General features: G+C 33.1%; 1 protein-coding gene and 1 long non-coding RNA gene across 6 annotated transcripts in view; one reads left to right on the top strand and one right to left on the bottom strand.

Annotated features, from left to right (window-relative positions):
* LOC121416794 overlaps positions 1-15,057 on the top strand; it is a 55,136-nt gene extending 40,079 nt beyond the window's left edge. The window contains exons 8-12 of one of the 2 annotated variants that reach the window (XM_041610279.1): positions 4,278-4,445; positions 5,395-5,559; positions 7,309-7,473; positions 10,989-11,086; positions 13,992-15,057. In XM_041610279.1, coding sequence (XP_041466213.1) covers positions 4,278-4,445; positions 5,395-5,559; positions 7,309-7,473; positions 10,989-11,086; positions 13,992-14,001 — 606 coding nt within the window. In that variant the 3' untranslated portion in view covers positions 14,002-15,057. The remainder of the gene's footprint in view (positions 1-4,277; positions 4,446-5,394; positions 5,560-7,308; positions 7,474-10,988; positions 11,087-13,991) is intronic. The other variant, XM_041610280.1, reaches the window with a different exon arrangement.
* A 4,110-nt stretch (positions 15,058-19,167) lies between these two features.
* On the bottom strand, positions 19,168-21,441 carry LOC121416793. Of its 4 annotated transcripts, XR_005970255.1 has the most exons (3): positions 20,229-21,241; positions 19,905-20,004; positions 19,168-19,677 (listed from the first exon to the last, which is right to left on the bottom strand). It is a non-coding gene; the product is annotated as an uncharacterized LOC121416793 (long non-coding RNA). The 4 variants fall into 4 exon arrangements; XR_005970253.1 differs by lacking the exon at positions 19,168-19,677 and having other exon boundaries at positions 19,746-20,004; positions 20,229-21,441; XR_005970254.1 differs by lacking the exon at positions 19,168-19,677 and having other exon boundaries at positions 19,746-20,004; positions 20,329-21,441.
* Between the last annotated feature and the right edge of the window lie 382 nt (positions 21,442-21,823).

Raw genomic sequence — 21,823 nt, 5'->3', positions numbered from 1 at the left:
GAATCTCCCGCCTTGCCTGCTTATCAGACCACACTGCGCATGCTCGTAACTTCGGGAACTTATCCTGAAGGATGTGTTTCGGGGCGGTGTGAATGCAGGAATAATTAACAGGTATTTTTTAGCCTTAAAAAGTTCTCGTAATTTAACGGGGATTCTTGTGATCGAGGCGGTTTGAAACCGCCTCATGTGACACCAGGTAGGATGCAAAAGCCTATAAATAGTATGCCTAGCAATTGAGTCTTAGAACTCTTGTTGGAGTGCTTTTCAGGGAGTGGAAATGTGTATACATTGTATGCGGGCCTGCAAGGATCCTTTGACCGGGGTAATAATATTTCTGTAAAGCTCTTAGTGACATTGTTCCGTTGTGTTAAGCGCTGTATAAATGCAAAATATTATTATTATCAAATATGTATTATAACATACCCTCTAGATTGTTTTAAATAAACAAAAGGTGAATTAATATCCTGGATATTTTTTTGCTCTACATGTACTGCACAGGTTTAGTGTCCAGCTAATTCTGTTATGAAGTTCTGGTTATAATCGCTACACAGGCTTACATAATTATGGTAGGCCTATATATTAAGTAACTGACCAATGCCGATTCATGATTCTTTTCATACATCTTCGATGATGTATGTACAAGGAAGAACAAAACAAATATGTATTTAAAGGGGAAGTTCACCCTGACAAAAAAAATGATTAGAATAAGAGAAAATATTAAAAAAATATTGAAGGTTCAAGAAAATCCATCATAACGAATAAAAAAAGTTATTATTAAATATTTGATTGATGTTATATGCGAGCAAATTCCTTTCATAATGTTTGGTGAAAATAAATCATCACAAACCATTAAGATACTATTTATGCATTTTATATTATGTATTATTTTGGGCAGCTGCCCTTTTTATCGAAAAATGTAATCGTGGATAAATACATTTAAGAACAAATTTTTGTACTACATGTATGTAGACAATATTATCTGAGAGTGCTTATAAATAAAGGAGACTAAATGAGAGATTTTTAAAAATCTGGTTAATGCACAGGTATGCTGTCATTTAAAATGTGTTATACTTTCAAGTGTTTTGACGCAAAAACATCTAATTGATGCAAAAACATGGAATCGTTTTCAACTTTATAAAATCCATATCTTCCTAGACATCTTTTAATTAATAATACTTCATAATCATGGAAGTTAAAAAGGGAAATATTAGCTTTAAAAGTTACATGTAGGAGAGAAAGTAGATCATTGAATTTGTGCATGTGGTATTTGTATGAGAGTGATATTGAATGACAATGTCCATGATACAGTATAGGGAATATACATAGAGTGAAGGTAATGAAAAATGACCAGGTGGGTTGGATTGAGATGGTTTGCAGGGTGAAGGCTTCTGAAAATGGAATACATCTATGTAGACATGCAGTAGCAGCACATGTTGTACTTGAAAGAATGTTTGAAATTATTAAGTTCTTTGCATTGAAAAGTAATTATAGGTCACATCAATTACAGGCTTTTGTAAACTTGTAAATCATCCAATTTTGTTTTGAGAATAATAATAATTGGCATATAGCGCTTTATCAGTCTACGACTTCTCAAAGCGCTTCACAATTATTGTTACCCATTCACTTAATTAAGCTTTAAGCAGCCTGTTTTTATAGGTGCACACCTGCTAAACCAACCACAATGATGGTTGTTTCCTACCGGTACTCAATTAGTACCTGGGTAAGAGTGGCAAAGTGTTGATTTATGCCTTGCCAAAGGATGCTAGGCCATGGTGGGATTCGAAAACATGACCCTCTGATTACAAGGTGAGAGTCAGAACCGCTACACCACTGCGCTTCCACAAGAATAAGGCAGTTTATATTATATAATGCCAACAGTACACAACCGAGATAATTGATTTTGAAAAATTTAATTCTTTCAATATTCAGAGCTTTTAGTATTAACTGGATCCTATTTAATTGGATCCTATACAGGTCTGCTAAGTTACTAAAGGATTGTTCATCCACGTTCGCTCCTATTCTTTCTTACCTTGTTAACTTAACTTTAGAGCAGTCGCATGTCCCGTCCTCTCTGAAATGCGCTCATGTTTAATACACCACTGTTAAAGAAACCCTCTCTTGATCCCGATTCTCTCCAAAATTACCGACCGGTTTCTAACTTACCCTTCCTCTTCAAAGTCCTTGAAAGGGTTGCTTTCTCTCGTCTTGCTGAATACTTTCACGACAATAATCTGTTCGACCCATTTCAATCTGCCTACAGACCCCACCACAGAGTGGAAAACCTTCTTGTAAGCACCTCAAATCATATCCTCCAAGAGATGGACCGAGGGCGTGTGACTGCTTTACTCTTACTCGATCTATCCTCCGCATTCGACACAGTAAACCATACTATTATGCTGAATACTTTAAGTTCGTTTGGTGTTAGAGGTGAAGCATTCAAGTGGTTTGAATCCTATCTTTCTTCCCATTCACAGATTGTATGTATAAATGGCTGTCAATCAGCTGCTTCACCTCTGACCCATGGCGTACCGCAGGGCTCTGTGGGCGGACCGACCCTTTTCTCAATTTACATGATTAGATTGCGGCAAGTGATGCTCCGTCACGGAATTGACTACCATATTTACGCTGACGACATTCAACTTATCATTTCTTTTGACTCAACTCAGCAAGCAGCTGATGTTATTCGTCGTCCTTTATGTATGATTGATGTTCATGACTGGATGCAAACCCATTCCTTGAAACTAAACTTAGATAAGTGTGAATTTCTTTTGTTTGGCTCTAAAGTGCAGCTCAACAAAATTGATGTCAATTCCTTTTCATTTTCTGGCCACACAATTCATTTGTCTCAAACTTGCCGCAATCTTGGAGTAAATTTTGATTCACACATGACGATGTCTTCCCAAATTTCAAATATCTGCAAATCAGTTCGGTATCATCTTCGCAATCTAGGATTTATCCGGAAATATTTATCTAAGTCTGCGACCGAAAAGATAGTACATGCCTTGATTTCCTCCCGCCTTGATTTTTGTAATGCCCTTTTGTTTAATTTACCGCAGGCTCAGTTACATAAGCTTCAGAAGCTCCAGAATGCAGCCGCTCGCATTGTCACTTTGTCAAGTAAACGCTCACATATCACCCCTATCTTATATTCGCTGCACTGGCTCCTTATAAAAAACCGGATTATCTTTAAGATTTTGTTACTTGCCTTTCATAGTATTCGTGGATCAGCACCACAATACAGTCTTTCATTTACCAATCACTACAGACCAGGCAGATCTTTGCGCTCATCCACCTCTTGTTTACTTGTCATTCCGAAAGTTTCAAAAACTTGGGGGAAAGATCATTTGCTTTTGCATGCCCCACTTTGTGGATGGCCTTCCTGAAGACATAAAAGTCTTATAAAAACTTTGCTATTTAACTCTTAGCTCTTTATGCACCTTGAGCACTCTACAGAGTGGATTTGGCGCTTTACAAGTCTCATTATTTATATTATTATTATTAACATAATACATGCACTTAAACAGAAAAGCTATATAATGAAAATAAAGTGTTTGGATATGGTTGATGTAGAAACATGGAATCTTTTTAACTTTATCCATATGTGATTCTTCCTAGTCATCTCTAATATGATAATACACATAGAAGATATAAAGAGAAATATCAGTTTTCGAAAAGGTGGGAGAGAAAGTAGATCATTGAATATCAGAGGTGCATGTGGTATGTGTATGAGAGTGATATTGACCATGATACATACAATGTATACAGTACAGTGAGAGCTACATTGAGTGTATACATGGAACATAATAATAGGATGAAATGAACAATGACCAGGTGGTTTAGATTGAGATGGTATGCAGGGTAAAAGGTTACTGAAAATAGAATACAAATTGGAGTAACAAACATATCACAGAGTATCTGAGATTATTATGGTCTTCACATGTAAGATTTTAAATTGATAATTTTTGTGATATCTCCGAAATTGTTGAAAGTGATGCTATAATGTTGAATACGGGTACAGACATAACCTGTAATAATTTCTTCTTTCAAAATTAATAGGTATTGAAATGTCTTTTATAAACAAAATGCACATCAACAGAAAAGCTATAAAGCCTAATCAGGTATGGATGCTAAAATGTTATGATGTGAAATACATCGCTCTATGCAAACATTAGCCTTATCAACACATTTTGAACCAGTTTAACTTGAAGCATTACAGCATGATCATACCATCTGATATGTACATGTATGTTTAATGATCAATGTTTGTACACATGTAGGTCCATACTCTTGAGATTGGGAATTATAAGCCTCTATCATCAGCCTCTTCACATCACCTTGTAGAAGGTTTATGCTCCCTACCTAACCTGACTAACCTGAAACTAAATAGAGTTTGTGACCAGGAGGAGTTCTGTTCTCATCTGAATGAGAAGGCTTCAAACTTGAAGGTATGTCTGCCTCTACTTTATTCTCACACCATGTTTGAAAAACATGAAATAATGAAAACATGTCTATCTAATTTTATTGTGTTAAATACATTAAAGAACATATTTTTTCATGCTATTTAGGGGTGTTCATTAATAAAGGAGGCTAGATGAGTAAATGTTTTGGAAATTTGCTCTAATGCACAGGTATGCTGTAATTGAAAAATTGTCATATCATCAAGTGTTTGGTTATGATTGATGTAGAAATAAGGAATTGTTTACAACTTTGTCCGTCTGTGAGTTTTACAAGACATCTGATAAAATTGGTATACATGGAAGATTAAAAGAGAAATATCAGCTTTTAAAAGTTAGGAGAGAAATTAGATCATTGAATATCAGAGGTGCATGTGGTATGTGTATGAGAGTGATATTGACCATGATACATACAATGTATACAGTACAGTGAGAGCTACATTGAGTGTATACATGGAACATAATAATAGGATGAAATGAACAATGACCAGGTGGTTTAGATTGAGATGGTATGCAGGGTAAAAGGTTACTGAAAATAGAATACAAATATGAAGTAACAAACATATCACAGAGTATCTGAGATTATTATGGTCTTCATATTATGTATGATCTTAAATTAATCCTTTTCGTGATATATCTAAGAAATTGTTGAAAGTGATGCTGTAATGTAGAATAAGGGTACAGAGATTACCTGTAATAATTCCTTCTTTAAAAATTCATAGGTATTAAAATGTCTTTTGTAAACAAAATACACATCAACAGAAAAGCTGTAAAGCCTAATCAGGTATGGATGCTAAAATGTTATGTTGTGAAATACATCTATGCAAACATTAGCCTTATCAACACATTTTTGAACCAGTTTAACTTGAAGCATTACAGCATGATCATACCATCTGATATGTACATGTATGTTTAATGATCAATGTTTGTACACATGTAGGTCCATACTCTTCAGATTGTGAATAATAAGCCTCTATCATCAGCCTCTTCACATCACCTAGCACAAGCGTTATGCTCCCTACCTAACCTGACTAACCTGGAACTATATGGAGTTTTTGACCAGGAGTTCTATTCTCATCTGAATGAGAAGGCTTCAACCTTGAAGGTATGTCTGCCTCTACTTTATTCTCACATCATGTTTGGAAAACTTGGAATAGTGAAAAAGTGTTTATCTACTTTTATTGTGTTAAATACATTAAAGAATATATTTCATGCTACTTGGAAATATTGTTTGAGAGTGTTTATAGTGTTCATAATTATTTTCAGTATACATCAATAGATTTATCATACTTGTTTTTGGTCATACATGTATATTAGGGGGGGGGGGGGCGGGGAGTAATCTCTTGTCTCAATCATAGTGTTTGCTTCTCTGCCTCCATGTTTAGGGTTTAAGAAAACTTAATTTATGTTAATCATTATGCACACATGCTAAATTATTTTATTGCACAGCGCCCTCTTCATTCACACTGTGTCAATCTGGGCACGTGCTCAAATTTAAGTATTATTTTTTTTTTATTGTTATGAGCTTTACTCTACCTAGGTTGACACTTTTTCTTGATTTTGTATTGATTTTAATTTAATTTGTTATTATCTTCAACAGCTGTGGGGGGACCGGGGTTGGTTGGGGCTTGGGGTGGAATGGAGCATTGTGGTTTTCTTTGGCGCCTTTGAAATAGATTTTTGCGGTGCTGCCCTCAGTTTGTTGCAATGATAATTCAACACTTGTATTGTTAATAGGGATAGATTGGGGGCGGTGTTGAATGAATTAGTTTTGGAAGGGGTTGCAGTGTTTCGGCTTGCCCCGTGTTCCGGCTGGCCCCGGTCTCCCCTACAGTTGTATTTTACAATTCTTGTGTTACATGCATGTTTATCTTTGTAAAGTCACATGGATTGGAAAGGAAGACCTTCGGGTTATAGTTATTTAGTTAATCTTTTTCCTTTCCCGGCATCCATGTGACTCTCCTTATCCTATTGTTTGTATATGTTGTATTATGTTTCATTATGCCGAATAAATAATAATAATAATAATAATAAGAATAAATAAAGGAGACTAGATGAGATTTCTTTTGAAATTTGGTTCTAATGCACAAGTATGTTGTAATTGACAAATTTGTCATATCTTCAGGTGTTTGGTTATGATTGATGTCGAAACATGGAAACCTTTTTAAGTTTATCCATATGTGATTCTTCCTAGTCATCTCTTATGATAATACACATGTAAGATATAAAGAGAAATATCAGATTCAAATAGGTGAGAGAGAAAGTAGATCATTGAATATCAGAGGTGCATGTGGTATGTGTATGAGAGTGATATTGACCATGATACATACAATGTATACAGTACAGTGAGAGCTACATTGAGTGTATACATGGAACATAATAATAGGATGAAATGAACAATGACCAGGTGGTTTAGATTGAGATGGTATGCAGGGTAAAAGCTGGAATGGAAAATGGATATGAATATGACGTAACAAATATATCATAGAGTATCTGGGATTATTATGGTCTTCACATATGCCTTTTAAATTAATCATTTTCATGATATCTCCGAAATTGTTGAAAGTGATGTTATAATGTTGAATAAGGGTACAGAGATAACCTGTAATAATTCCTTCTTTCATGACTTAGAGGTATTAAAAAATGTTTAGTCCTTTAACAAAATACACCTCAACAGACAAGCTGTAAAACCTAAATGGGTATGGATGCTAAAATGTTATGTTGTGAAATGCATCTATGAATATTTTAGCATTATCAACACATTTTGAACCAGTTTAACTTGAAGCATGACAGCATGATCATACCATCTGATATGTACATGTATGTTTAATGATCAATGTTTGTACACATGTAGGTCCATACTCTTGAGATTGAGAATAATAAGCCTCTATCATCAGCCTCTTCACATCACCTAGTAGGAGCTTTATGCTCCCTACCTAACCTGACTAACCTGATACTACGAGGAGTTTGTGACCAGGAGTTCTATTCTCATCTGAATGAGAAGGCTTCAACCTTGAAGGTATGCTTGCTTCTACTTTATACTCATAACATGTTTTGAAAATATGGAACAATACAGTGTTTTTTTATCGTGTTAAACACATTTAGAGAACATATCTTTTTATACTATTTAGTTGTATTGTTTGAGAGTTTATAAATATAGGAGACTAGATGATTTTTTTTTAATTGGGTTCTGATGCACAGGTATGCTGTAATTGAGAAATTGTCATATCTTCAAGTGTTTGGTTATGATTGATGTCGAAACATGGAATCCTTTTTAACTTTATCCATATGTGATTCTTCCTAGTCATCTCTAATATGATAATACACATGTAAGATATAAAGAGAAATATCAGCTTCAAAAAGGTGGGAGAGAAAGTAGATCATTGAATATCAGAGGTGCATGTGGTATGTGTATGAGAGTGATATTGACCATGATACATACAATGTATACAGTACAGTGAGAGCTACATTGAGTGTATACATGGAACATAATAATAGGATGAAATGAACAATGACCAGGTGGTTTAGATTGAGATGGTATGCAGGGTAAAAGGTTACTGAAAATAGAATACAAATATGAAGTAACAAACATATCATAGAGTATCTGAGATTATTATGGTCTTATGTATGATCTTAAATTGATCATTTTTGTGATATCTCAGAAATTGTTGAAAGTGATGCTGTAATGTAGAATAAGGGTACAGAGATTAGCTGTAATAATTCCTTTCACGATTTATAGGTATTAAAAATGTTTAGTCCTTTAACAAAATACACCTCTGCAGAAAAGCTGTAAAACCTACACAGGTATGGATGCTAAAATGTTATGTTGTGAAATACATCTATGCAAACATTAGCCTTATCAACACATTTTGAACCAGTTAAACTTGAAGCATTACAGCATGATCATACCATCTGATATGTACATGTATGTTTAATGATCAATGTTTGTACACATGTAGGTACATACTCTTAAGATTGAGAATTATGAGCCTCTATCATCAGCCTCTTCACATCACCTAGCAGAAGCTTTATGCTCCCTACCTAACCTGACTAACCTGAAACTACATAGAGTTTGTGACCAGGAGGAGTTCTATTCTCATCTGAATGAGAAGGCTTCAAACTTGAAGGTATGTCTGCCTCTACTTTATTCTCACACCATGTTTGGAAAACATGAAATAATGAAAACATGTCTATCTAATTTTATTGTGTTAAATACATTAAAGAACATATTTTTTAATACTATTTAGGGGTGTACAATAAAGGAGACTAGATGAGTAAATGTTTTGGAAATTTTGCTCTAATGCACAGGTATACTGTAATTGAAAAATTGTCATATCATCAAGTGTTTGGTTATGATTGATGTAGAAATAAAGAATTGTTTACAACTTTGTCCGTCAGTCAGTTTTACAAGATATTTCTTCATAAAATAGGTATACATGGAAGATAAAAAGAGAAATATCAGCTTTAACAAGTTAAGAGAGAAATTAGATCATTGAATATCAGAGGTGCATGTGGTATATGTGTATGCATTACGAAAATTTCCTGTTTGATTCTCGACCTCACTTCGGACTGCAAACTGCGGTCGCATACCCCGTTTTGTGTTTGGGAAATCTCAAACAACTTTTCCAACCCCGATAAACCCATCTTGGCCAGGTAATCCCCTTGTCTCGATTTCACCACCACGAGCGTAGAGCCAAGGACGAAATGATAAACAACAGCTGTGCTATTACGTAAGACTTGTCTGCCTGTAGAAGGATCTTCGGAATGAAATTATTGTATTCGATATTAATCATGTTTTCAAAGGCATATTACATTCAGACATCCAATACTAGTCCATTTTCAATTTCGAACGAAGAAAATCGACCTCGAAATAAGGAAAGTATGCGGAATAAAAATTACGGTATGCTTAGCATGCAAGGACCGCGATGCATCCCATCTAGTTTCTGTCCGTACAGCAAGAAAATATGGGATGCATGCCGTTCACTCGCGCAACGATACAGTCTTAACGAAAGGAAGGAAGAGAGAGGGAAAGAAAGAAAGAATAAGAAAGAAAGAAAGGAAGAAAAAAATTTCTATCAACGCGTGTATACCTGGAACTCCATCCACTCACCAGAACACACATTGCAATCCATCGTGTGTGGCCCCCTGCTGTTTAATACCGTTGATGCTGGGATGTATTATCTTTGGACCGAGGTCAAGAAACAGGTGTTTCTATACTTAAATTTCATGCTTGAGGGCAATAGGGTTTTGAGAAGAGATTTGATGATAAGGGAAACTTGTGGTATACTGCTCTTAAACACAAGATTTTCGTCATGGAGAGTGATATTGACCATAATACATACAATGTATTCAGTACAATGAGAGCTACATTGAGTGTATACATGGAACATAATAATAGGATGAAATGAACAATGACCAGGTGGTTTAGATTGAGATGGTATGCAGGGTAAAAGCTGGAATGGAAAATGGATATGAATATGAACATACTGTTTTCTTGCTGACTCACATATTGTAGAAGATAAATACCTGCCTTACAACTTGACATCAGTTTCAAATTAATGTTTTTCAATCAAAATTGCTGGTACATATATCTGTTGGCAAGACAATAAATATGTCTTTGTCCTACTCAACCTATGTTTAGTTAGTTGATGTCTGATGACATATCTGTAGAATATACATCTCAATGGCCTTATAGTGTTAAAAATGAATAGTTGTAATGTTGTTTTGATTTTAAATCTTATGTGTGTGTGTGTTATGAAAGACATATTTTTGTGTGTTCATTGCCATAGGTCAGAAAGCTTACTATGGATGCATTGCACTTGTCAACAATGTCATTCAGTGACCTAGCAGAAGCACTGTGTATTGTGCCAAATCTTACTGACTTACCATTGAGTTCTTTGGAAAGAGAGTTATGCATGTACCCTACATTGAAAACAAAAGCGTCAGCTATACAAATATGTTACAAAGAGGTTTTTTGTGGGTCATCATTATATCAGATTTTCATTTTAAAAAATTTGATTTATATTTGTAATTATTTTTTTCAGTTAATTTATCATCGTAACATTGATTTTACGATTATGAACTCAATGTGAAGCCTTGATATTGAGTAATTTTATTTTGATAATTACTATATTTATGTGGCAGTGTCTCTCTCTCTCTGTCTCTATTTTCTCTGTGTCCTCAGATCTTCCTCCTGTTCTCTTTCTCATCACTATTTAAAAATTTGTGTCGTTCGAATTTTCTCCTAGAGACGCAAGAGACATCTTCTGTTACTTTGAATTTGAGGAGATATCAAAACTTTGTGCTCCGCACATTGGGAAAACTAACCCTCCTTGCATCCTCCCCTCTCGTGTGCAGTAATCAGCCCCCAGTAAAAGTCCAACTCTGGATCCACGCCTGATATGACTTGTATAAAATATGAATAAAATAAGAAAGGTATATTCTATACATAATACAATTTTGAGCATTATGATAATGAGAATAAAGAAACGATTTGGTGAATTACTATTTCCAATGATGCTTCTATTCTTTTAGGGTTCATTCCCTCAGATCAGCAAAGGAAATTTCATGTTCAATGAAAAGCCTCAGAAGGATCTTCAATCATTCTTACAAGCAGTCAGTGACTTGATAAGGTAGGTGAACTAATAAACTTATTAAGCTAAAGGTGACCTCTTCACTCAGGCTGATACAACCTACATATGATCAATGTATAAACAGTTCTTATACTGCTCATTAATTAGATCATTACAGTGGGCCAGCTCAATTATAAATGTATGACAAATAATATAATTGTACCTGAATGGTCATGAAATGGCTTTTGTAGAAATATGCTCCAGGCATACGATAATTTTACCTACACTGGTCATGTAAATGAAATAACTATTTAGAGTACTAATTTATAATTATGAGGAACATAATGATTGCAATTAAACTGATCGCGTTGTGGTCTAGTGGTTCTGACTCTCGCCTTTCAAACAGGGTCGTGGGTTCGTATCCTAGACATGGCGTGTTTTCCTTCAGCAAGAAATTTATCCACACTGTGCTGCACTCGACCCAGGTGAGGTAAATGGGTAATGGTAGGAAGAAATTCATCAAAAAGCTCTGCGCACCATAATTGGTAGACTTGCTTAGCAGGGCTAATATAGGAGTGCCATAAGCACCTAGCAAGGTGGATACGTGCGCTATACAAATCCTATATTATTTTTATTTTATGATGAAACTTGCATCATCCAATAGTAATTGATTCATATAAAGTATACAATAAATGTACTTGAAAAGGTCTTGAACAGCTTTTTTACAATACTAAATTCATATGAGGAATGCAATAGTTGTACCTAAATTGTTCATAAAACAGCTTTTTAAGATACTAGTTTAAATGTACAAGGAATACAATAGTTGTGTTTAAATTGGTCATGAAACAAGCTTTTTGTCCAATTTTAACTTATATGTAAGTAGAATACAGTAATTGTACCTAAATTGGTTGTGAAACTGCTTTGTACAATACTATACAAATTATACAATGATGTTCAAAGATTTGGCTTAAACTATTCACATCGAAGGAACATCAATAGTACCCTTCCCCTGATGGCCATCGGCCTAAAGACCCCCTCACACTGAATATGCCTTGCAATGGCTGGCGAAAGGCATTTTTTAAGAAATCTCTTTCAATGGTAACTGGTAGTAAATCATATTTACCCTTCGTGTTTGGGTTCGTACAGCTTCTGAACTAACAGCTGCAATTATTCAAATTCGCACGGAATCTTGAACATATTTAAGATTTCCCGTCGAATTGTTGGTCATCTGTTTGAATTCGCATCTCTTATTAAGTCTGCGGTAATCGTTTGTTATTGTCGCGCATAGTCCCTCATCGCGCTTTTGCCAAAGTGAACCGATCTCGAAAGAAGCCTTAACGAAGCAACATGATGACACAAACGTACAAGATTGCCCGATCTTTTCCCTCGTCTTCGTTTCCAATCGCACGCCATATCAAAACATTGCTCACTGTTCGTTCGTCTTATTGGGTTATATAAACCCTTCGCTACCCTTCGCTTGCCTTTGGCTGCCATTTACTCAAAGAGGTGAACCGAAAAATCGATATCCTTCACATGTCATATTTATCCTTCTCTTCGATAAAATTTGACAATAGTTACTGATCACATGATTTGATGTAAATTTTATTTGAATTTGTTAAATTTGCGAGCATTTCGTGCATTTTTCCCATTCGTCACCTTTCGTCCGCCTACATCCGGTCAGGTGTGAGGGGGCTTTAAGGGAAAGTGGTACTATTGATGTTTCTGAATGTGAATAGATTTAGCCTGTTCAGAGAATGAGTCTTTGTATATATGTTGTATATCCCTTCCAGCTATATCATTCCTCATCATATGTAAAATAAATAAAGAAAAAAGTTGATAACTTTCCTTGGGGGAAAAATGGACTATGCGTGACATTGACAAGGAAAATGAACTATTTCACGGCAAACGTTTTTCCTAGTAAAATTATACGTCTTCTCCTTTTGTAAACTCTCAATTTAACGATCTCAAGCAAGGGATTTGATAATTTATATGTATGAGGAATAAAATTGGTAATGACACAGCTTTTTCCAAGGCTAATTTATATACCTGTACGAGGAATACAATAAATGTATTCAAACTGGCCATGAAACGGTAATATCTGTAGAGCGCTTAGACACGTTGTTCTGATGAGCGCTATTTAAAAGCGGATTATTATTATTTACTTTACTAATTTTATATGTTTGAGGAATACAATAATTACACCTATTGGTCATTAACAGATTTGTACAACAATAATTTTATGTACAAGGAATGCAATAAATTGTTCATGAATCAGCTCTTACAATGGTAATGTATATGTTAAAGGGATAGTCCGCGCTGAAAATATTTATATCTAAATAAACAAAATAAAATTAACGAAGCAAAATTCTGAAAATTTCATCAAAATCGGATAACAAATAATGTTATAACAAGGTTATTGAATTCTAAAGTTCATCAATATTTTGTGAAAACAGTTACATGCACATCGCCATGAATGTACATTAGGTGGGCTGATGATGTCACAATCCCACTTTCATTTTTTTATGTTATCACATGAAATCATGATAGTTTGATTTTTTTCATACATGTGTAAATGATGTCTCCATTATGATGAAGTACATGTAAGATGTGGCAATGAATAACTAATACACTTAATCAGTTATCAGTTCTTGGTAGAAAAATTTTGATTTTCATATAATAAAATACACAAAAAAAAAACAAGTTGGTATATGACATCAGCCCACCTAATATTCATGAAGACATGTCTTAAACTGTTTTACAGGAATAATGCAAATCTTTAAAATTCAATAACTTTTTGTAAGTTTTTTGTTATTCGATTTTGATCGAATTTACTCTATTAATTGAGATATCAATATCTCCAGCCTGGACCATCCCTTTGAAGTATTCAGGGCTAATAACCTATCAAATAAACCTATATTTTGTCACCTTTTCTTATTATTTTATAGTGAAATGGAAACTTCCTCAGACGAAATTGAAACTTCTTCTGAGTCTTCCTCAGACGAATATTTTGATGCATGATGTGACTCTGCAACAATTACAGTCAGGATCTATACAATGGCAATCCACAACCATCTAATTGATCTCCATGACGCGGTCATATCCTACAATGGTTTGTTTCAGAGCTGTGATATGTATGAACCTATTTCATTTTTAATTCTTTGAATATTATTATGATGTGAAACCAATTTTCACCAGAGGCAAATATGAATCATAATTTTAATCCAAAAATGACTGATGAGCTCTTTTCATCTGACTTTTAAAGTGATATTTAAGCATCAGAAATAGGCCTGGGACGAATGTCAATTTTACCATTTGATTAGTTCCTAAAAAAACAATTGAATCATTCAATCAATCGATGTTTACTCCCAGGCCTATTTAGAAGTATCACAACTAATGATTTCGTGCAATTCAGGTTAAGAGAATTAAATATACATGTAGGCCTAAAGATTATGCCAGCGTCACTTGGGTGATTTTAACATGAATTTACCCTTTTTATGATTTCATAAATATCAATTTAAAGTATTTTGACCATGGTATTCCATATTTTCACATTATTCTGAACCAAAATCAATGTTTAATCTGTCAATGCATTATCACGGTAAACTCTTCTAACAATGCTTTATACAACCTGGAATTCTGTTATTACCTTCAATTCTTTTATCTTTATCATACAGAAGAAAGTCACTCCTTTAATTCTATTTTTTAACCACAGTGAAAATCGTAGGAATTACAATTCATAATGATTTAAAGTGAAATGCTCGTTTAACCGAACTAATGAAAAAAAGCAATAAAAAGTTATTCATGTTAAGAAGATTGAAAGCTTACAATGAACCTGAATGTGATTTGTTAACAGTATATATAGGGTATGTAAGACCAGTCCTAGAGTATTGTGTACCTATATTCGCTGCTTCTCTTACTTTGAAACAGATAAAAGTTACTGAAACTGTCCAGAAAAGATCATGCAAGATAATATTGGGAACCAAGTATCTATCATATATATGACATTGTTTCAAATACCTCACATTTGACATCACTTGAAAGTCAAAGAGTAAAACTTACCACAGATTTCGCTTTAAAGTTAGAAATGAATCAATTGTACAAAAACTGGTTACCTCCACTGAAAACAAACACTTTCAATTTATGACATATGAATAAATATAAGGAGATTCCATGTAAAACAAAAAGATTTCAGAACATTGCTCTTCCAAGTCTGACAAGATTATCAAATAAGTACTACATGTGGTAAATAAGTTTGCTATTTGTGTAATGAATGTGCAATATTGTATTATTCATAATTTTATTTTTATCCATTTTAACTCCATTTTTATATGCACATACATGTACATGTATATAATTTTGATTTGTATTGATAATCTTAGTAATTTTGATTATTTTGATATATTGGTATTGTGTAAATATTAACAGTTCAGACTGTGACTGCCAATCATGTATTTTGCAATTAACCTGAATTGAAATAAATTCATCATGAAGGAGAAATTCACTGCTTCATTTCTATTATGTTTATCATAAAGGGGAAAGTCACTCCTTCAATTCTATTATGTTTATCATAAAGGAGAAAGTCACTCCTTCAATTCTATTATGTTTATCATAAAGGAGAAAGTCACTCCTTCAATTCTATTATGTTTATCATAAAGGAGAAAGTCACTCCTTCAATTCTATTATGTTTATCATAAAGAAGAAAGTCGCTCCTTCAATTCTATTATGTTTATCATAAAGGAGAAAGTCACTCCTTCAATTCTATTATGTTTATCATAAAGGAGAAAGTCACTCCTTTAATTCTATTATGTTTATCATAAAGGAGAAAGTCACTCCTTCAATTATATTATGTTTATCATAAAGGAGAAAGTCACACTTTCCATTCTATTATGTTTATCATAAAGAAGAATGTCGGTCCTTCAATTCTATTATGTTTAACATAAAGGAGAAAGCCACTCCTTCAATTCTATTATGTTTATCATAAAGGAGAAAGCCACTCCTTCAATTCTATTATGTTTAACATAAAGGAGAAAGTCACTCCTTCAATTCTATTATGTTTATCATAAAGGAGAAAGTCACTCCTTCAATTCTATTATGTTTATCATAAAGGAGAAAGTCACTCCTTCAATTCTATTATGTTTATCATAAAGGAGAAAGTCACTCCTTCAATTCTATTATGTTTATCATAAATGAGAAAGCCACTCCTTCAATTCTATTATGTTTAACATAAAGGAGAAAGTCACTCCTTCAATTCTATGTTTATCATAAAGAAGAAAGTCACTCCTTCAATTCTATTATGTTTATCATAAAGAAGAAAGTCGCTCCTTCAATTCTATTATGTTTATCATAAAGGAGAAAGTCACACTTTCCATTCTATTATGTTTATCATAAAGAAGAAAGTCACTCCTTTAATTCTATTATGTTTATCATAAAGAAGAAAGTCGCTCCTTCAATTCTATTATTATTAACATAAAGGAGAAAGTCGCTCTTTGAAATTAAGGGAATTATTTGCTCTTATAAATGTTATGTTCTTATCTAGTTTTAACAAATCTTACCCATTCTTTCAAAATTAGAAGTGAAACCTTCGTTTGTTATTTTCACGAAATTGTGTAAATATATATTTATGTTTTAATGATCAAACATGTACATTTTCATGTTGAAACTGAATGAGGAATATTTGGGTTATGATTAATCACAGTTTTCAATTCACTTTGTGTGATGTTATCATTTTAGAGACATGAAGTCAATTCAATAGGAACTTCGAAACCAAGTTGCAATTATTCAGAATGAAAGGCAGTTCTTTTCACACAAATATATGACCTACCAATATAATATTTGATTCTTTTCATAATAATATGCACATTGAATGATAACATACAATAGATTACTTGTTTTCTGATGCGTACATACACTGAGTTACTCATCCATTCTCAATGCAATGTTTATATGTAACTTGTAATAATGATAAAGCAAAATGAAAAGATACCAATTGATTATGATAAAGGTAATAATTCTTTACCTTTTAGAAGTGATCCAAATGAAACTACAAGAAGAGAGGGGCGGGGCAATTTCAGAATCATACAAAATTCATAATACAAAATAGATACACAAGCTCACAATGGATTGCATTGAGTATGATTACTCCTTGGATGCAAATAATCTTCATGTCATTTTTCATCTGTAGCCATGGTATCAGAATGATTTATCTTTTAAACAGAGACCAATAATCAGCTTCAAGTGTTTCATTATATTTCATCTTATTCTTTCCATTGTAAGAAAAAGCAATGTGGAATTATTTTTAGCTACAAGTTCATGTCCACAGTGTATGTGAAGTCCTCCAATTTTAATAATGTATAGAGTCATAAATGATACATGTTTATATACAATGTAAATTAGTAGTGTAAAGTTTAGAAGACAGTATTGTCTATAGTAAACCAATGGCAGCTGAATTTTTGATTAACTTCAGGAATTTTCTTGGGTACATTGTTAACTGTTTATATCTAATATTTTTCCATTCCTGTATGTCATTTGCTTTAAAAGTTAAATGCCTTTTAATGTTCATTTATTATCACATCTCTCATGAATTACTCATTCTTCAGATGTAAGATAATTTATTGTATCCATCCTTGGTTAAGGAGGATTTTAATGGTAATTTGATGTTGTGTATCAAATGACTAGTTATTGACTTTTGTCAAATTTGTGATTCAGAAAATCCCCAATATGTTACGTCTTGAATATGAATCAAAATTAAAACTGTTTTGTCTTAGGGTAATTGAGTAAAAGGATGGCTCCTTTCAGATTATTGTGATGTGGTACGCCTGTATTTTGGACACAGTGGTATTACTAATTATGTGTTAATACATGTAGTAGAATTTGTATATCAAATTAGTAGTTATTGACTTTTGTCAAATTGGTGTATCAAAAATGCCCAAATCCCATTTAATTGAGAAGTTGATTAATGAGTAGAAAGGATTACTTCTGTCAGATTATTGTGAAGTGGTACGCCTGTATTTTGGACACAGTGGTATTACTAATTATGTGTTAATACATGTAGTAGAATTTGTAGTTATTGACTTTTGTCAAATTGGTGTATCAAAAATGCCAAAATCCCATTTTACTTGAGTAGTTGATTAATGAGTAGAAAGGATTACTTCTGTCAGATTATTGTGAAGTGGTACGTAATGGCGCTCTATGAAGGTATTTGGGCAAGGAAACAAGCTAAAAATGTAAGAGATATCTCCAAATCGATCTTCCTAGCTAAAGTATGTGTGTTTTTCATGATTGAAGTCGACGTTTTATTCTATATCCAAATCTGCGCAAATAATTTTTCACCAATTTTTCAAAAGTGAGTGGTGCTCACTCAAGTGGAACAATTGTTTGACAGTTATATCGTCATTTGCTCTTTACCAATGTTTAAATGTGGAAAAAGCCTCAGAATATTACAAATTTTACAGCATTATTTTTAAGTGTAAACTTGTTTTGATTTTCACTGTAGAAGTTGATTAATGAGTAGAAAGGACTACTTCTATCAGATTATTGTGAAGTAGTACACCTGTACTTTTCACATGATGGAGTTACTTATAATGCATTCTAAATGCAAATAGAAGAGTTAATGGTTTTAATTGCATGAATCATTAAAACCTTAAAACATGTAATATGTCATTCATATTGCTAATGATATAAATTAATATTATACACAGTATCATGGTACAGTAAAACCTGTATATAGATATCAAACAATAGAGAGAAGTAGTCTTTATAATGGGATAGTCTTTATATGAACAGGGTCTTGTAATACATGTTTCAATGATATACAGTATCATGGTACAGTAAAACCTGTAATAGATATCAAACAATAGAGAGAAGTAGTCTTTATAATAGGATAGTCTTTATATGATCAGGGTCTTGTAATACATGTTTCAATGACATACAGTATCATGGTACAGTAAAACCTGTATATAGATATCAAACAATAGAGAGAAGTAGTCTTTATAATAGGATAGTCTTTATATGAACAGGGTCTTGTAATACATGTTTCAATGATATACAGTATCATGGTACAGTAAAACCTGTATATAGATATCAAACAATAGAGAGAAGTAGTCTTTGTAATGGGATAGTCTTTATATGAACAGGGTCTTGTAATACATGTTTCAATGATATACAGTATCATGGTACAGTAAAACCTGTATATAGATATCAAACAATAGAGAGAAGTAGTCTTTATAATAGGATAGTCTTTATATGAACAGGGTCTTGTAATACATGTTTCAATGATACACAGTATCATGGTACAGTAAAACCTGTATATAGATATCAAACAATAGAGAGAAGTAGTCTTTATAATAGGATAGTCTTTATATGAACAGGGTCTTGTAATACATGTTTCAATGATATACAGTATCATGGTACAGTAAAACCTGTATATAGATATCAAACAATAGAGAGAAGTAGTCTTTGTAATAGGATAGTCTTTATATGAACAGGGTCTTGTAATACATGTTTCAATGATATACAGTATCATGGTACAGTAAAACCTGTATATAGATATCAAACAATAGAGAGAAGTAGTCTTTGTAATAGGATAGTCTTTATATGAACAGGGTCTTGTAATACATGTTTCAATGATATACAGTATCATGGTACAGTAAAACCTGATATCAAACAATAGAGAGAAGTAGTCTTTGTAATGGGATAGTCTTTATATGAACAGGGTCTTGTAATACATGTTTCAATGATATACAGTATCATGGTACAGTAAAACCTGTATATAGATATCAAACAATAGAGAGAAGTAGTCTTTATAATAGGATAGTCTTTATATGAACAGGGTCTTGTAATACATGTTTCAATGATATACAGTATCATGGTACAGTAAAACCTGTATATAGATATCAAACAATAGAGAGAAGTAGTCTTTATATGAACAGGGTCTTGTAATACATGTTTCAATGATATACAGTATCATGGTACAGTAAAACCTGATATCAAACAATAGAGAGTAGTCTTTGTAATAGGATAGTCTTTATATGAACAGGGTCTTGTAATACATGTTTCAATGATATACAGTATCATGGTACAGTAAAACCTGTATATAGATATCAAACAATAGAGAGAAGTAGTCTTTATAATAGGATAGTCTTTATATGAACAGGGTCTTGTAATACATGTTTCAATGATATACAGTATCATGGTACAGTAAAACCTGTATATAGATATCAAACAATAGAGAGAAGTAGTCTTTATATGAACAGGGTCTTGTAATACATGTTTCAATGATATACAGTATCATGGTATAGTAAAACCTGTATATAGATATCAAACAATAGAGAGAAGTAGTCTTTGTAATAGGATAGTCTTTATATGAACAGGGTCTTGTAATACATGTTTCAATGATATACAGTATCATGGTACAGTAAAACCTGTATATAGATATCAAACAATATAGAGAAGTAGTCTTTGTAATGGGATAGTCTTTATATGAACAGGGTCTTGTAATACATGTTTCAATGATATACAGTATCATGGTACAGTAAAACCTGTATATAGATATCAAACAATAGAGAGAAGTAGTCTTTGTAATAGGATAGTCTTTATATGAACAGGGTCTTGTAATACATGTTTCAATGATATACAAGGATACACACTTATTATCAAGGACGGTGCTTCAAAGGGTAGCTCCCCTGTATTTTTTCAAGCACTAGTAAACCAAAATGGAGAAAGGGATATAGTAAAAAAGAATAAAAGAAATAAGTGTATCACCAGCAGGGGTTTCAGCTGTGTAGCTCAATAATAAACCATAAAATACAAATGATAAAAATATGTCGTCTTTCAGTTTGTATGTTCATATTGTTACCTTTGGTGTAAATTTTTTTACACGTATTGATTTGATATTTATTATGGATTCAATTTATAGAAGCAGTTATGCTGAATTTGACCCCTCCACAAGTATAATTCCTATTTTTGTAAATTATTTTGTATATTTGTATATTTTTAAATTGTAGTAATGAAGTTGAATTTGAATTTCAATCTTATAGAGTCAATAAGATATTGTAGACAGATGATCTCTAAAGCAGCTTTGATTGTAAATACAAATGTTCCAATAATAATGACTTGTGAATACTGAATGTAATTATTGTGGAACTTTTATACACATGGGAATGAATTTTAGAATAAATATTACTTTATTTTTTCATGTATATTGTGTCTGCTCTGAGTTTGTCATGGGATAAGTTTGTGTGAGTTTGTGTGTGCACGTCATGGTCTAGTGGTTCTGACTCGCCTTTCAAACAGAGGGTCGTGGGTTCGAATCCTAGCCATGGCATGTTTTCCTTCAGCAAGAAATTTATCAACACTGCTGCACTCAACCGAGATGAGGAAAATGCCCCGGGGGCACTTACATTGACGAGTGGATACCATGCGCGACCAAAAAAACACGTAAAAAGGATGTCTTTTTCACGATAGGGCACGTTACGTAAAAAAAAATGTGTCCAAACTTAGGCGGATTTATCTGAATATCCCATTAAAATCGTGTCCTAAAGCAGTAAATCTGCAGCGTGCTACTCTTGGCATCATTGTTTAACTACAACCAGTCAAAATGAATAATACATCAACAAAATACACACAAAATAATTAAAAATCTTGGTCCATAGAAGTCTTGATGACCACACCATTTATTCGAGGACGAGTATATTGTTGAATCATATTGCCTATCAAGATAAGAGACATGTAGGCCTGGATTTAAATTCAATTTAATTCCATGTTATTGTCCACATGAAAAATCGTTTTGCTCACATAATG

Source organism: Lytechinus variegatus, chromosome 6, assembly GCF_018143015.1.
Source record: "Lytechinus variegatus isolate NC3 chromosome 6, Lvar_3.0, whole genome shotgun sequence".
Lineage (NCBI taxonomy): Eukaryota > Metazoa > Echinodermata > Echinoidea > Temnopleuroida > Toxopneustidae > Lytechinus > Lytechinus variegatus.
The sequence above is the reverse complement of the archived record's forward strand: the minus strand, read 5'-3'. Positions and strand labels throughout refer to the sequence as shown.